We start from the raw sequence: 19280 nt of genomic DNA on the forward strand, positions 1-19280 counted from the left end.
TGTTCCATTCAGAAAAGAAAAAGAAAACTTGTTGCTGGATATGCTTATCAGCAGGGAACCCCATTTGAATCTCATACCGACTGTGAAAGACTATTAATTCCTCCACAATGAATAAGGCTTTTTAACTTCCTATGTATGATCAAGGGATTATGATATATATGTGAAGCACAACCAAATCTATAGCACCATAAATAGCATTTCAACAATTTAGAAGCAAAATACCTAAGGAAGTCGAAATTGCAAAATGAAAAAATATGCAGATGTGCAAACCTGTTAATGGATAGAGATAATGGCCATGAAGGCGATATGTTTTTGTTACATAACCTTGCATGAGTACAAGACAGCATTATTTATCCAGAGACAAAATCATTTTCATATATGGACACAACTACTTTCCTCACGCTACTTACATATAACATCTAGGCAGTGAACCTGAGATTACTTCATCTACATTGATTGTAAGAAAATTTTATAGTCACTTTGAACTACATTTCCGAATTATTTATCATCTTTTAATGTTTAAAATTAGAAAGCATGTGTCAAAGAAATAAATATAAGACGATGGCATGCATTTATCTCCATTACTGCCTTAGGCCATGCTGAGACTCGTCCAACAAAATGTGCTTTTCCATCGCCAGCATGTTTTTCATGGAATGTTTATGGCTATATACTGTCATATTTCTGTAAAGATACCAAGTTGTATCTCAAAATTTAAAAAAGAATTTAATTTACGTCCCACGCAGTGTGATAAAATCATGTTGAAACCCCATTTTCATATTATTAATCCATGTGGCATTTACATAAGAGTTTTAACTTGAATTATCACCTTGTCCTACTATACTTATCTGCATTTGACGTTCATAAAAATCACTTTGAAACTTTCCAATTTGGTTTTCACACACTGATGTTGATACATGTTTCATCAATGTCTTATATAAAAGTTTATTTTTACTGTGAACTTTGAAAATAACCTTCAAAGTTGCTAAGGTCCACTTTTTCAGTGTTCAATGACACATTCAGAGCAACTTATCATCTTAGCGAGAACCATAGATCCATATCAGATAATATCTGGGTCTCTTTTCCCATACAATACTAGGATCAAGCTACAAAGACTGTAAAATCCATTATAATACACAGTTTTAACACCTTCTAATCTTGAAATCCTAGCCAAAATTCAGTTTTCCCATAATGAATATTTTCTTTCATGTCTTCTATAACAATGGTTTTCAACGTCAACACTCAATCCTTCCGCCCCGATCAGTGATCAATCGGCATTTCACCTGTCTCTAACCTGACAGTTGTAATAGCCAAGTATTTACCACAGAGGACATGACAATACATACCTGGATTCCAAAATATCATTAGGACCGTCGAATGAAGAAGGTAGCGTTTTACATGGCATTTGATATGACCCCTTGTAATGTAATTACGGCCATACGACACTTATGTTACGGCTGATGGACACTCCGTAAGTTACCTACGAATTCTGTATTGTATACTATGGGAACGAACACATCTACCTGTGCACCTGGTCGTTAATTATCAAGGTAAGCTAGGGGAGGGTGCGAATTGACAGGTGACATTGATGTTTGCGCTTTGAGTAACTTTTAAACATTGACGGCAGTTAATGCCTGTTTTAAGCCCAAGATCACTCAGCACCTGGAAAACTGAGTCCACAACCAAAGCCTCATTTCGGGTTAGATGGGGGTTAGATGAGGGGACCATGTGGATCTATGGTGGGAGAAGGGTAGGAAGTGGGGGATGTGTGTATATCTACGTTCCAAACCTTTACAAGATCAACGTGGGAATCGAAAGCAAAGCTTACCGCCCACATCATTAACACTGGCAAACAGTGGCGATTACTCATTGTGGTCAGTTCAAACTTGTACCTTGTGCAAAGATTTGAACAATTTCGACATGTTTAGTTTATAACTAATTCTAAACTGACTTATGTGTTTTTGGTTCCATGACTAACTCATAATATTGCGGCAGGGAATTTCAAGATTCTGGTTCAGTCTATACACCGAATGTAGACGGAACTAGAATATTTTGTTTAAAAGAAAATAGTGACATAAATCTTACTGTAACATTGACAAAAATGTTGCAAAATTTCATTTCCTAAAATGCAAAGCTTCAATGACCTCATACATAAAATTCTATTCTATTCTATACCTTCATAACTTTAACTGTTTTAACTTGTTCAGCTGCATTAATAACATGAAAACATTATTTTTGACAACATTTTCAAGAAATCTTAACTCGAAACTTACATTGTGACACATTTGTTTCCGCAGAAAATAATCCGGTTAGATTAGTTTCCATTAGTGGTCCAGAATGTACTCCTGTCATGCCAATCTGTCATCTTGTCATCAAGAGCTTCATCAAAGCTTAAAACACGCATCATCCTGGAGTTTTTATACCCCTGGCCGAGTAAAACACAACAGCGAGGGAGCTACCCCATTTTATGAGGGAGCGAATCTTTCCAATATCCTATTGTTTTCCTGCTAATTCCAAACAAGCCCTGGCTGGGGAGGACATTCGGAGCAATAAAACATAGTGATGTGACTCAGAAGCCATAAAAATATTTGCACAAAGAAAAATATGAAAAGACTTGTAAAGGTTTAATTAATCATTATTATTGTTTTCTGACTGATGCGCTTTGCTTAACAAAAGATAACCAAAACAATTATTTATTTTTATGTGGAGATATAGTCCATCATTAGTGCTGCTTAATCAAGATTTTTTTTTATATTTCTCATCTTGCATATTTGCTTCGTTACAAAGAGGAACCCCACGTAGTCAATCTAAACACAACATCAATACAATGTGATTGCTGTGAAAGTCGCAAGACAACATGCTGTATCGTGATGGGGGTGTTTTTAATTCATACCATGGACTATTTCAATGGAACACAGGGAATCACAGATTAACTGTGAGACTTGTCACAATATTTGAACAGCAAAATGTTTTCCATCTCATTCACAGGGATTGGTTAGCCTCAAATTGTTCTCAAACCAAACTGTAATTACACGCTTAATACAACACCACCAAGTGTTCAAACTTCCTTTTACATAATGTTCAAATCTCGACCGATAATCACAACAAAACGTCACACAAAGAAGACGCCAGAAATTTGAATCAATTTCTTAAATATTGATTCATTTGGAAATGAATAAATAATAGATATCTTCATCTAGTAAGCATGTCCCAGATTGGTCCCTAAAAGGCATTTGACATCTTTTTTCTAATTTTTTGGTTTACTGGTCGACTCACTGGAGCCACAAGCCTAAAAAACACTATTTATATTATAAATTACTAAATTATTTCATTTTATTTTTGAGCATTCAGGATCAGTATTGATGTCCTTACAAAACCTTCTGACAAACCTAATGTTCCATAATATAAAAGATATAAATATTAAGATACCATATATCGCTTATAAATACTATTCCTGCCCACAGACAAATGCATGATTAAAAACTTGTCATTTGAATACTGACATATCAACCGCTCAGACTTTGTTTGAAACTACTGTAGTATGTTAATCTTATTGTTACTTTGGTAAAACTTTGCCTTGATTCTTTTTGAGGCGTGGAACTAGATTGGTTTTCTGAGGAGTTGTGGAGAAGATTTGGTGGAGGGATGTGGAGGAGATATGAGGGAGGGTGTGGGGAGAAGATATGAGGGAGGGATGAGGAGATATGAGGGAGGGATGATGAGATATGAGGGAGGGATGATGAGATATGAGGGAGGGATGAGGAGATATGAGGGAGGGATGAGGAGGTATGAGGGAGGGATGAGGAGGTATGAGGGAGGGATGAGGAGATATGGTGGAGGGATGAGGAGGAGGTATGAGGGAGGGATGAGGAGGAGATATGAGGGAGGGATGAGGAGATATGGTGGAGGGATGTGGAGGAGATATGAGGGATGGATGAGGAGATATGAAGGAGGGATGAGGAGATATGAGGGAGGGATGATGAGATATGGTGGAGGGATGAGGAGATATGAGGGAGGGATGAGGAGATATGAGGGAGGGATGAGGAGGTATGAGGGAGGGATGAGGAGATATGGTGGAGGGATGAGGAGGAGATATGGTCGAGGGATGTGGAGGAGATATGAGGGAGGGATGAGGAGATATGAGGGAGGGATGAGGAGATATGAGGGAGGGATGATGAGATATGGTGGAGGGATGAGGAGATATGAGGGAGGGATGAGGAGATATGGTGGAGGGATGAGGAGGTATGAGGGAGGGATGAGGAGATATGGTGGAGGGATGAGGAGGAGATATGAGGGAGGGTGTGTGGAGAAGATATGAGGGAGGGATGAGGAGGAGATATGGTGGAGGGATGTGGGAGAGATATGAGGGAGGGATGAGATATGAAGGAGGGATGAGGAGATATGAGGGAGGGATGAGGAGATATGAGGGAGGGATGAGGAGGAGATATGAGGGAGGGATGAGGAGGAGATATGAGGGAGGGATGAGGCGGAGATATGGTGGAGGGATTCTGAAGGGGGAAAAGGTGGAGGGATGTGGAGGAGATATGAGGGAGGGATGAGGAGGAGATATGAGGGAGGGATGAGGAGGAGATATGAGGGAGGGATGAGGAGGAGATATGGTGGAGGGATGTGGAGGAGATATGAGGGAGGGATGAGGAGATATGAGGGAGGGATGAGGAGGAGATGTGAGGGAGGGATGAGGAGGAGATGTGAAGGAGATATGAGGGAAGGATGAGGAGGAGATATGGTGGAGGGATGTGGAGGAGATATGAGGGAGGGATGAGGAGATATGAGGGAGGGATGAGGAGGAAATATGGTGGAGGGATGAGGAGGATATATGAGGGAGGGATGAGGAGATATGGTGGAGGGATGAGGAGGTATGAGGGAGGGATGTGGAGGAGATATGGTGGAAGGATGAGGATATATGAGGGAGGATTAGGAGGAGATATGGGGAGGGATGAGGAGATATGAGGGAGGGATGAGGAGGATATATGAGGGAGGGATGAGGAGATATGGTGGAGGGATGAGGAGGAGATATGGTGGAAGGATGAGGATATATGAGGGAGGATTAGGAGGAGATATGGGGAGGGATGAGGAGATATGAGGGAGGGTGTGTGGAGGAGATATGGTGGAGGGTGTGTGGAGGAGATATAGGCAGGGTGTGTGGAGGAGATATGGTGGAGGGATGAGGAGGCAATGAGGAAGAGGATAACAAGCTGACCACTAGCTTTGTGGGGCAGCATGGAGTGTTGATCTACAAGTACTTCAAAAAGGGACAGACCTCTCTTTCATAGATCAAGTTAAGCATGATCTCTCCATCACCACAAAACAGGCAAATTTGTAGGCAAACCCTGATATTTTTGTATGCCTGTAGAACTTAAACCAAATTCCGCAGATAATACAGAGAGGTGCAGTCTTTGATCTCCTGTTAATATTCCTATATAGGCCTATACTACCAAGAAAACATACATTTTCATCATAAAGAAATTAATTTTGCTCCCAAACTCATTGACCCATAAGCCACGAAATATTTTTCATAATTGATTCCGGGAGTAATTTCCAGATTCTTGCCGTAAAGGTATGACTAAGGACCAAGGGCTGCAGATGGGCTGCTGTGTAGAAATACATGGAGGAGAACACACAGAGAGGCTGCATCATGAACATCGTTTTACTACACCATCGCTGCGGTAAACTTGCAGACAGCATAAAAGCTAAGGGCTTGATTGAGAGGCAAGATGGTGTGTTTGTGCCGGGCTTTGATAAGATTTATGATTCTGCTCCAAGACAAATATGCAAAATAATTAAAAGAAGAATGTAGGCGAGGGACAGACAAGAATTACAATAGTATAGGGCACCATAAAGAGAAGAGAACCACAATCAGCCCTCACATCTGCACAACATATTCCCTTTCTCTTTCCCACAGTCAAGACTCAGTGTTCTACTCTGCCTGGATCCTGCCTCTGATAACATCTACCCTGCATGTTCAACTCTGAAGACCTCTAGTCAATCTCTCAACTTGGAATAGTTTCACTTTGATCTCAACTAGTTTAGACAGGAAGGAAGGTTTATGTTTTGTAAAAATGTTCCCATCTAGACCCCTGATCTGGAGCAGTTTCCCAGACACTGAATGGCGAAAGCTGAAGTTTTTGTCTTGGACATTTGTCTGCCTTCCAGACATCAACCAATTCCATATCTTCATATCAAAACCAGCTCCATTGTTTTAAAATCTGCTAACAGTCTCTGTAGAAGCACTACATGGTCTGATCATATTAATATTCCCAATAAAATATGTGAATATTCTATAAATTCATTTAATCCTTTATTCAATAATTTCAATTTAAAGACTTTCATGTTATTTGAGTCATGCCTAAAACAGAAGTAATGAGTGTTTTAGAAGAAAAAGAAATGTGATGTTCAATATACATTTTTTGAAATATGTTTTCTCATTCTGATTTTCTCGTACCTGCGGCAATGGCTTCCCATCTGGCGGCAAACACTGCAGCTCCGCAGATGATTCAATCTCCACGTTCATGCTCATCGGCTCCCGTTGAAATCGCTTTTTCAAATCTGAAAATAATTATAACTATCAATATAAGCCTAATTACACTTCACAAACATCATGAACATAAACTTAAAGTAGTTTGTCAAAGACAGAGAATAACCAATCTTGATTATCCGATGAAACAGATTCCACTGGGATCAAAAGGCAAAATAGAAGTGAAATTTTTATATTAAAGGATCACTGAAAATCAGTGATGACACCAGGTGTTCAAATATGGCACACTCGTAAGATAAAAATGTGGTCACATTAGTAGAGCATTACAATTACAATTCACTGTATTAAGCATCCCTGACCAATAATTTTAATAAGCACTCCGTTTGTAAAATTTCTTAATATCCGGTGCACTTATTATTGCGAATACAGTAGGCGAAATCTCATACTTGTAATGTCAAACATAACTTTAGATGTTGATAAGGTGTCGCCTACTTCTGTGGTATGAGGTGTGCTTCCATTTACTGTACAGCTGCAGTAACATTTCGAAAGCTGGCAAAAAATTCAGCATGCATGTTCATTCCTATCAAATGGTGCAGACAGAGCCATCCTATAGAGACGTTCTTTCAGTGTCTCACCTACTTGAGTCTACGTGGAGATGAACAATACATATAAATTCCATGTCTGTCGCGCAACAATTCCCTATCCCGAAAACATATATTTCTTAAATATCAAGCCAATGATGCTAAACCTCATCATTTACATACAGTCTTATTGTAAAAAAAACAAAAAATAAAATACTCAGTAAGAATATGGAATAAGTTGTTCTGAAAATATCATGTATGAATATAATGTAAGTTTCTTGTTCCATAGATAATGATTTGGTAATCAGAAAATATCATTTTTTGGGCACAAAAATACTGGAAGTATTATCTACAGATGTACATATCATGCACTTTTTACATTCTGCTGATGCATTACTGTCTGCAGCCTGATTCCGCTTGTCTGCTAGCCTAAGACTACTAAATTGTGCTGAGGACAAGCAGAAATCCAATGATGGTAGTCCTCATAGACTTGTAGCTTTAGAGGGCTATAATTTTGAACCAGTTCTCAATATTTCAATTTGCTACAAATTGGAATTGAATAAAACTGACTGAAAATGTAAACAGAGTAAACATTCCTGTCTTGTTCAAGCAGCTGATGCCATCACTAAAGTCAAACAATTAAAAACATGTTTATAATTCAACACAGCCTCAGAACTGAAGAATTTATTACCAAAACATTTCTAAAAGGCATGGAAAGATTCTCATTTATAATTCAGAAAGCTGAAATGTTATTACATTATGAACAAAGATAATTCTATTAGTGTCTTAACCTCCAAGCTGATTGACTCTTGTACAAGCTTGTCCCTGTGGATTGTTTCAAAGCCATCACGTTAACCTTTTCCATTTACAGAAAACATTTATGATGTTAAACAAGTATAACATTGCTTTTATTTCAAATACATTTCTCTTGCAAGCTCCACCCTTGGGAGCTTGCAAAATAAACACAATTTCTTGTTTATTTTCTAATCATGAGGCAATTGCATTATTTCTCTGCCTGGCAATGACGAAGATCAAATGCTTTGTAAATACATGAGAAAATAATTGGAATGTTCATCTCGCTGTGATCCTGGTATATGTCAAACAGAACAGATACATGTCAGAAATTAACATCAATTTTTTCCTTTACAGAACCTAGGCTAAATAGAGGTATTATCAAAGTTACAGAATCCGACTTTCTTTGCACATAAAAGTGCAATATTTGTTATGTTCTGTTAGTCATATCTTGACTCAAGCTATCAAATATTTTTAAATTTGTGTTGGAATTTTTGTTTAAAAAATGTGTATAATGAATTTCCAAACACACAACTTGCAAAACATCACAGAATATCTGTCACATCGTATCAAATCAAATTATTCATGGAATAATTCAAAGGGAAAAACTGCCACATCATCGTTTTCAATTCACATAGATATATACCAGTAATGCCCAATCATCAAATTTATACTGAATGAAATTGACGAGCTTTTCCCTTTGTTGTCAGGTAGTCATTTCTGTAATGTGTGTCAGTGCTTGACAAATGAAAGAGGTAGGTATACACCAGCAAGGGAGGCCCAGCAGTAGTGGGATCCCCTGTCATCAGGCCGCACAAAGGGAATAAGCTGAACTGTGTATCACAAACCCTGTCATTCCACTTCAATCACGCTGACTGTATCATTAGAAAATCCCATCTTTCAGCAAGTCAATTACAGCTGTGATTAAAGCACACTTGATAAACATAGATCTACACGACCAGGTGGGTGGAGTTTTTACACATATCCTGAACAAAACACTCATCTGTGCTGCAGGAGAGCATTGCGTGGAATGATTATACTTCTCAAGGGAGTTAAATATACAAATGCGATCACAGGTGCCTTGCTATAAATTATACGTGTCACTGTAATGGATGATATGTACAAAAGACTATCACACTATCAGTATTTTCTGATAATAATGTAAAAAGCATATGTCTGTTAATTCTATTCCAAATCCGCAAGGGATAAAAAAGAAACTGATTTACAACATACAAAAAGACATTTGAAGTCAGTGGCTAAAAAATCTGAGAAATTTTTGTTTTTTTTAAACATCAGGTATTAACAAATGTTGTACTCTCTGGAGAACACATTGACTTGTGCTGACAATGGACATTGGGAAGATATAATGTGGTGGCATGTCCCACCGGGCATATAAATCATAAAGGAATTAATGTGTTTCTGTGATGATCTCTGATGTGTACTTTCTGAAGGATTATCAATAAATTTGGACTTATTTTATGGGAATTCAGATGAGAAACAAGTCATTTCCATATACATCTGACCATAAAGACAACCACCATGGGAAATATCCGCAGGAATGGATGGCTGGAGACAATCAATTATTGTGTGACTTGCTGGAGATTACTGGACCAAGAAGGTGATAACTCCCAGTGATTAGTGGATAGAATGGAGGGCGAGGACGTGCGTCACATGCACGGCATGCTGGGAAGGAGGAGCGAGCAGGTTGATGGTGGAGTGGGGTGGCGTTGCTAGGCAGGTGGAGCAGGGGTGTATGGCTAGAGAAGTGGATGGGCAGATAAACAGGGAAGGGGTAGATGGGTAGGGAAGCGGATAGAAACATGGGCTAGTGGCTAGAAAGGAAGGCAAGTGGATAGGAGGTAGTGTTTGTTTGTTGTTAAATGCCGCACTCAACAATATTCCAGCTATATTACAGCGGACTGTAATCGAGTCTGGACCAGAAAATCCAGTGATTGACATCATGAGCACCGATCCACCCAATTGGGATACAATGACATGCATCAACCAAGTCAGCAAGCTTAGCCACCTGATCCTGTTATTCGCCTCTTAAGACAAACATAGTCCCCTTTTATGGCAAGCATGGGTTGCTGAAGACCTATTCTACCCTGGATCTTCACACGTCAGTGAGGTAGGTAGGGTAGGGTAGAGAGGGATGCAAGCAGGTTTGTGGGTAGCTGACTGTGCATGTCAACTACCCAACTCATAGGTAGGGAGGTGGCAGTTTATAAACATTATAAGCTAAGGATGGGCATCTCTGAAACTGGTTTGAAAAGGACTGTGACACATAGAGGGTGAGGTGTGGTCTTGTATGTTGACAGATGGGCTAACAGTTCAGTTGGGTAGTTGACAATTTAGGTGGAGAGGAAGAATATGCGAGTGACTATGACAAGGGTGTAAGACAACCCCGAGAATGAATCTCAGCTCCAAGAACACTGTCTGCAAAATCATATTGATGAGTCTCTCCCTGAACAATCAAGAAAGCAAATCAAGCATACAACAGAGCAAAGCAATCAATCTCCCACACAAAGAAGCATGAATTTATGACCACATCAGTCCATGTCTGTTTCAGCAAGTTACAAAAGTCCACTAATGCTTTAGCTGAAATCCTGTTTCTGAGTCAGAACCAGAGATACAGAATATCAGCATGCATCATTCTAGGGACCTGTTGCCCTGAGCCCCGATCTAAATAGGTGTAATGACCTGGAATCTACAGCCAGGCCCCAGGACCAAGGTTGAAACAGAAGCAAGGTATATAATCAAACCATGAACTACCGACCCTATAATGTTACCCAGTCCTCCTCCACCAAATCCCTATATTCTCTGAAGTTTCATTCCAATTCCAGCGATGCACTGTAATCAAGGAATCAGATGCACCAACACACGATATAATTTGGTTTGCCTTTTCTTGCTCAAACACTGACATATCGAGTGTACATAGGGCTCTACAAGCCTGGCATGGACACAGCCCTCCACAACCAACGCTACACCTTCATTGCAGTCTCTGCTGCCTTGGGCTTGTGAGCCGATTAAATTAGGCAGAAGACTGTTGAGGAAATTGATCATTGAGAAGACTCCACTTTATCCATAACAATACCCACAGTCTGATCGATTTGCCTATAATCCCTGATCCGCCCCTTGTCCAGAGCTGCCGTTTACCTCTTATACTTACATAAACATCCGATTACTTGGCCTTTGATTCTGCCAATCTTCCTGCCAGGATCGATACAAATTCCATGTGATACTTGAGGAAGTTAAATCGGCAAATAGAGTTAGGAAAACAGACATTCCATCATACGGAGTGTTTCAGAGCTGTGGCAATCAACAGGCGAGGATTGTGCTCATCGACTTGAGGGAAAGATCCGTTAAAGAAGCCAACAGATCTCAACAGATTTGAAACACTTCTTTCGGTGTCGGCTGAATCTCATGACAGACGTTGCAATCGAAGTCCACAGATACGCGGAGGTTCGTGCAGTAGTGGTCGTGATTTCCTCGTTGATCAATTTGTCAATTGAAACAAATACCCAGTAATATGGTTGAGTACTTTGTCTCAGAATCATTGAGTCACTGTAGATTTATTGAAACAGTCAACTGATTGGTCGTGTCTGTGTCAATTCTTGGCAGAACAATCGCAATACACTTGTAGTGTTCACAGAAGCTATTGGAAAAAGGGGCAGAAGTCACTTTCAGGGAATCCACTAGTGTCAAACCACACTCGGATAAATCAATGGGATAAGCAGTCAATTTTCCTTTAATTTTATTTATCCAACATCCAACAGGGTCTTTTAATCAAAATGTCACGGATGCCAGAGGCTGAGGAGAGGTTTATAAGTCAGCGGCATGTCTGGGAACTTTGTTTCTGTCTAACAAGATGGATTTGGCAATCTGCTGAGATACAAGAAGAAAACTCAGGGAGAACAGCCTGATATATTAGGAAGCCAGAATAGCTCCAAGAAGACAAAAACCTTCAATGTATGGATGTTTGAAAGGCATGTCAAATCAAGTTAGAGAGTATGAAAGAGTTCACCAGGTTTTGTCTACAACTTACTTTAAATGTTTCTAAGTACTGACTGAAGTAAATAAACCAGAAACAAAAGAAAGGAATACCACTGACTCACATATCAAACTGAGGGGAGTTTTTCGTCACACCATGACAGGCTGGAACTCAATTTCATATTTACAGATTGATGCACTGATTCCCTCACTGAAGTTTGTACTGAAAGACAGACTGAATAAATGAATGGGCTTAAAACAGAGAGTGGTCTTCAATGGACGGAGGGAGGAGGGATGAATCCACTAGCAAGCTATTCTTCACCAGCCAATTGAAACAAATTAATGAAATATTTGTGAAGTGGTACAAAATGAAGTGAGCAGTTAATAAAGGGAGAGTGAAACTCAGGCAAAATGAGGCTGGTTTTTTTCTGGCTGATTTAACCTAGTCATGAGTAATCTTCCACCACCTTTCACACTTCACTGACAGATAATCAAGACTGAGCCATTGCCAAAACCTGGCACATCTTTTCCCAATCTTCAAAGGTCTTGACTTGGAGACCTCCAAGATTTTCAGCCAGGCAAACACTAAACTATCTTTGTCTCAAGACAGAGAAACATTAGGAGGACCTACAGAAAGTTGTTGAAGAGAAAAACACAACTGGGGTTTCTCTGTTTCATTCATGTTTTAACATGATCAATTTCAAATCCTTTTTATCAGCTTTTCATTCTGGTCCAAACAAGCATGTTATGGTTCAAATTACCCTCCAATGTTAACTATGTAATTTCCCTGGGTATTTTTCAAATGTTGGAAATGTTTACAAAGCTATGTTTTATAGACAAACATAAATATCCAGAGAATGAAAGAAAAAGTTCAAGGTTACTCTCATTTCTATTTGGCAATTTTCTCAACCATGTAAACTTGATTTCACTAATTACATTTCTGAATATCCTCTTTTGGGGTTTGTGTGAGTGGTGGGTGCTAATGGTAGGGCATGCTTACACTTTTGGCAAACACCTGGGCCCACTTGCACAAAGCGATCTTAGCGCTACAGCTATTGTAAGCCTATGTTAAAGTATGGGAGTTACGATCATCTTAGCACTAAGATCGCTTTTTTGCAAGTGGGCCCTGGTGTCATCACTGATTTTCAGTGAACCATTTACATGAATTTTACCAATATTTTGCATTTTGTCCCCAATGGAATCTGTTCTGGCAGATAATCAAGGGTGGATATTCTTTGTCCCCGACGTTTCATATTTATAAATGTTTTACTATTTCCAGGAATGTTCTGGGGTCGCTCAGACAGAAAGCATGAACACATATTTTCTGTATTTGGTACATGAAGATTGTCAATATACATCATATTCTGCACATCAGGGTCGGAGAATTCTCCATGACAGCTGTACTCTGTGCCATGTGCTGCAACAAACCATTCTGACAGCATTTAATGGACCGATTCAAAATAGCCACATCTCTTTATCATGTTCGCTATTCTCCCCTTGACAACGAAGGCAGTAGAACTCCTACAGATTCCTGGAGAAGTGTGACCAATAGGAAATACCTTCAACAATTGTATCCATCATGAACCATTTTGATGTTTCTGCTGGTACTGTGTGTATGCAGGTGAGGAGTTTACTGGGCATGTCAGCACTGTGTATAGGTGGGTGCCGGAATGGCAACAAAGTAACAATGCTTGGAGTAAGAATGTAGGTATTCTATGTGGGTCAAGTGAAAGGTTGCAACATGTATATATATCATACCCCAGTACATGATACATGCACAGCTGATAAATATCGTATAAAATTTCTGATCGTGTTGCTTCAAAAATATTCGTCAGGGTTTTACATTCAGAGACGTAAAACATGAGTGTGTGAAATATGTAAGACAATGTGTCATTTATAACTTTGTGTGATAGATGTGTGATAGATGTGTGATAGATGTGTGAAATGCTGTGATGCATAATGTGTGCATGGAAGACTCACAAGACATGGGACAACTCATTCTGTGTGTGAGTGAGTGTACATGTGTTGTGTTCATGTGAGACAAATGATAGATTCTAATGATTTCACCACAGAGATGGGTGTCGGGCAGTGGTCAAAATAAGCGCTTGCCCGTAGGCCCGTGGGAGGTAGATCGTGTGTCGGGCCCGTAGTTAAAAATTTGAATGAGTCCTTATGGCCTGCAGTAATTTTGCGTCTCGATTTATTTGTCACAATAACCTGCATTTTTTTTAATGAGGACCTGAAAAGTTTAGTCAGGGCTTGGGGCTACTTAAGTCTGTGGGTCCTGATGGCAGCCTGGTATTTTGTATTATTTCAAACACTGGTGTTGGGAAAGAACTAGATTGAGCAATAGTAGACATGAGTGACGCCCAAACTGCATGTTTCACGAACACCTGATATCTCTATTTGATAGTGATTCATAAACACATGCTTCAAAACACCTGGTGTCATCACTGATTTTCAGTGATTCAATTCATTCATACAATTTTCTCCACTATCTCGCATAATACGTCCAATGGAATCTGTTTCACAATTTAATCAAGACTGATCCTTCATGCTTTGACATTTTGTATATGATATAGTTGGAATCGTACAATGGCCTGTGCTTTTGGTAGACATTTCTTATTATGGAAATGGTCTTGTGTTTATTTACAACAGTCCGACCAAAGCTATCATGACTATAACACATGAAGCATACTTTCCTCCCGTTTGACACACATCACCCTAATATTCATTACACACTACTTGCAACCTGAATCAGAACCATCACATTTGCGTATCCAGCTTCAGTGTCAGTCCCACAATTTCCCGGATACTGAATGACATATCACAACATGTGATCTGGATGCACTTCCGCCAGGACCATGACGGTTACCTCTAGCAGTGTCCCCAGGTTCATTATTTCCCCTGAGACAACAAACACGGCATCAGATAGAGAGGCATTCCTACTTCCTAGTCTACCACGACTATCAGCCCAATCTTAATCCACAGAGAGTCTGCACTGGCTTCTGGTTCAGCTTCACATACAATGCCAGCAAAACAGGCACAGAAAGAAACATATAGGAGTAACCAACACATAACCTTTGAATTGTACAAATAACCAAAATGTTCAAAATATTTTATTATTCAAAAACCCATCTCATGTGGGTATTCATTTGAAAGCTTGTACTGTTCTGAGTTTGAATCAAAGAACAATTTATTCAAAATCTGTAAAAAAATTAAAAAATTAAAAAGAATTAAATATCAAACTGGTTGATACTTAAGAAACGTCTCTTATCATGTACGTGTTTGTCATTTTACTTATGAATATAAAATATCAATGCCAGAGAATAATCAGTCACGATTATCTTCGAAATAGATTCCATTGAAAATCAGTGATGACACCAGGTGTTCACAAAAAGGGTAAGCATGTTCCGCTCTTCAAGCAGCACCCGCCACTCATAAATGTATTGTGGTATATTTGCTTAAAATCGGTACTTACATGCCACTTCAACAAGGCCCTTCCTACTCTCCATGGACTTGGGTGCACTGAATCCGGGAACGGTATTCCATGCAAAACACTGACACAGATATCCATCCGAGCCATAGTATTCCTCTACCTCTTCCCTGGAGACTTTGATGCTAGACTGCAATGTCTTAATCGCAGTCACTTGATCAACAAGTTTTAAATTAGTCTGTTGTTTAGCTGATACATCGGCACCAGCACACTTGAATGTTATTTGAATTGCCGGTGTTGCTTTACATGTAATTGTAACAGGTTTATTTTTCATCACATAATAGTTGGGCTCTGGCTCCTGCTTAAACACTGGCGGCCCCTGTGCTAGTGGATCGCTGCTTCCTATGGCAACAAAGTCACCTGAAAATACAAAATATAAGGCGTTTAGTAAATTGATGATAGACAATGTAGGAAATAAAAAATACAACTTAGTCTCTGTAGCTCACCTATCTCACACAGCATTTATATGTTGATGAAGAAAGATGGATTTCTGTATAATTACACACTAATCATACACTTATTAGTGTAGTTCATAAAAAATCATATTACAACTAAGTACTAACTAACAACTAACAACATAAACTTTAGTGCCAAAAAAACATTTTATATTTTTTTTTCAACTGGAGCAAAATCAACAATAGCCACATTTTATTTGCTCTAAATTATTAAAATTTTATGACTTGATTTCAGAAACTGTATCATGAGGAACACCATATATATTTCAGTTCAATCTATTATGCAGTTCGAGAGAAATAGTCAAAGGAAATGGACACATTGTAAGCTCATACATGTTTCAGATTTCTCAATGTAAATCACCATCCTAATCTTGTTAAACAGAATGGAATGATAATATACAATTTCAATGCATCCTGTCTGAGTAAATTTCACAAATCAATAACATCTGTCATTTCTGTTCGATAAATCAACAACAATTAGCATGCACAATGACAATCTCACATAACATGATTTGGAGTATAGTACCTGTATTTACCTGAGGTCAAGGTGTATTAATTAACACCTGAACTGAAAATGACCTGCACAATTTACCTGGACACCAGGTGAAATATACAACCTGTATAATCTGTCACTAATTACATATTTGTCCAACCCTGCGGTCATCCCATTATTGAAATAGCTGGACTCCACACTGGAGTCTACGTAACCACTTTTGCTTAATGAAAAGGCTCTATTTCTCGTAACCTCCAGGAATAGCATTCAGTGTTTTTATCAATAGACTGTATAGATTAATAGCGATTTCATGACACCCACAATACAATCCCCAATGGCAGAGTGACACATTCAATACTAAATCTATTTCAATACTCAGACAAACCTCGACTCACTCATGGAAATCTGCCCCCGAAAAATTGAAAAATAAATTTACATTTCATTCCACTCAATTCTGCATAACATGATAAAACAATTATCTGTACCACAAATATTCTAATATGGTTATCAATTATCTTTTTTAATTAAATGAATATCACAACATGACTACTAATAGTTTTGTAATGTAGCTGCCATACCTCACTAAAAGCTGGATCAACAACAAACATCTATCTGAATATCAATCTTTTGAAACAGATGTTTCATTTCCGCTTGGCCTATCGTGAACTTATTAACCCATTTCTGGTTTCAGTGTTAATTTTAATGACAGTCCTCCCTCATTAATTACAGCCGCCAGCTCGTCATCGTCCAGTGATGAGTAACGGTCATAACTTGGCCAGGAGATATCATTTGTAATTCACATGTGTAATAACAGCCAGTACCACCTTCAGTAGATAATGACACTGTCACAGTGATATTGATCATGTGATGTCTATTTCATTGTAAGTGATATTGACAACCATTTCCACACATTTGCTTTAAAAACCATTCCATTACCTTCCTGATTTGGAAATGAACATTGAGTCTTTCTAAAGAAAAATATTTTTTCTGATGATTTATGGGTAAATGATGATGAGTAATTTTTATAAAACATGCATACAGCTTACAAAATTTCTCGTTTTAAGTACACTATTTATTCTGGACAATAAACACTAGTTTTTATGAAATAATTACCACCCCATATCTCATAGTTCACACACCTGTATGCCACTGAACCACAATACACCATTATGTTGTATTAACAAATAGTTGGCCTGCATCATTTTGAAAACAGTGATCTCCCCAGCTTGATACATTAATGCCTAATACAACAATGGATGGCTGTAATCTACAAGAGCTCAGTGACCGCAATGTACAAGGCAGAGGACAGATCAGACATTATCAGAAGCTATCAGCAAAAATCTCAACAAATCCCCCTTAAGGCAGTGGGTAACCTTTGAAGTACAGCGATAACCTGAAGATACCAGGTCTATATGGGGCCTGCATTGTACAGCAACTTTGCTTCCTACCGTCAGTCATATCTGACATGCACATCTCCACACAGACATGTCTATGGACATCATCATGTCAGCTGAGGTACAGGGTGAAATTGACGTGTGTTGTTGATAACTGAAATCTTTCATCGAGGGGTCCTTTTTTACATGGCATTATTGCTGTTGGGGTTTTCACAGAATTCTCATACTTTTGTTACGTAGGTGGAAACAGGATGTCTCTGTGTAAAATATGAACCATGATGATGGTACAAAATATTAAACAATATGTGAGATTGATGTCGAAAGTGAGTGAGTGAGTATGGTTTTACACCGCTTTTGCAATATTCCAGCAATATCTCAGCAGGGGACACCAGAAATGGGCTTCACACATTGTACCCATGTGGGGAATCGAACCCGACCTTTGGTGTGATGAGTGAACGCTTTTACCACTAGACTACCCAAACGCCCTTGCCAAAGTAAAACTGGAATCTTGCAAAATGGTTTACAATTAACCATGTCTAGTCCATTCTTTGAGAGACTGTGTGTAACTGAAATTCTCACATTTTATCACTTTCTTTACAAAGCATATTGTAAAATCAAGACTGAAATCCCCATATATTTTCTTGATCTTCTAAGAATTCCTCCGTGAAGAATCTTACATGTTGAGGAGTAACACACTCGCCCCAAATTCTTCCCATACCGCCTGATGTTTGTCGTTTTGTTAAACCATCCACACAGAAATTAAAACAATCAAGGGAGTGTGTATATCAGTATATGTCAAATATACCTGACAAAGAAAACACAATAAGTATAAATCGTTACATTCTTGGGGAAAGGAGAGGTCCGGCAACACTCACAAACTACCCAGAGTAAATACACCAACAGGTGATCACAAACAGACCCCTGGTTTCAACACAAGGTGCCCAACTAGCCCTGAGTTGGATGTTTTATCTGACCAACTATGTTGAACCTGGAGGTCTCGGTGATAACTAGCAGGAATTATCAGCTCACCGACAGATCCCCCAAACAGACACGCCCCTAAATAGGTGTATAGTGTAGTAGAACTGTAAACACCATTTGAGTCGGATTGGCTTTCACAGTAACAGATGGACATTCAGCCAAGGTCCTCATCAACAACGCTACTTTAGCTAGTACCTATATCAGAACAGTTTCTCAGAGAGTACTACAAGGCCCTCACCATGTATACATAAAGACAGCATTGCTCACTTGTGTTGCTTGACTGCTGCTTGTAAAACAGGAATTTAAAACTCATTTTGTGGGGTAATGAAAAGTGGCAACGTCAAACTGTACAAGATAGCAAGATATCGCTCGGCTAATTTTGTAAGTTTCCATCCCATTTTTTCGAAGAAACACAGAAAAAAAGAAAGTATCCAAGGCCTATGGAAACAAAAATCATGATGTGTTCAGAGGTGTGTCAAATTCATCACATTGCTACAATAACTTGGTCAAATTCATCATGGGCTACAACTTGGCCAAATTCATCAGGTGCTACAACTTGGTCAAATTCATCATGTGCTACAATAAGTTGGTCCAATTCATCATGTGCT

General features: G+C 38.9%; 1 protein-coding gene across 1 annotated transcript in view; it reads right to left on the reverse strand.

The window, feature by feature from the left end:
- The window catches only part of LOC139468535 (netrin receptor UNC5C-like), a 421042-nt gene that overhangs the window by 51775 nt on the left and 349987 nt on the right, over nucleotides 1–19280 (reverse strand). Inside the window, exons 6-7 of the mRNA XM_071250571.1 lie at nucleotides 15338–15712; nucleotides 6461–6564 (exon numbers count right to left, since the gene is read on the reverse strand). Of these exons, the coding sequence (XP_071106672.1) occupies nucleotides 6461–6564; nucleotides 15338–15712 (479 nt within the window). The remainder of the gene's footprint in view (nucleotides 1–6460; nucleotides 6565–15337; nucleotides 15713–19280) is intronic.

Source organism: Haliotis cracherodii, unplaced genomic scaffold (assembly GCF_022045235.1).
Source record: "Haliotis cracherodii isolate W230 unplaced genomic scaffold, xgHalCrac1.p SCAF_2, whole genome shotgun sequence".
In the NCBI taxonomy this organism is placed as follows: Eukaryota; Metazoa; Mollusca; class Gastropoda; order Lepetellida; family Haliotidae; genus Haliotis; species Haliotis cracherodii.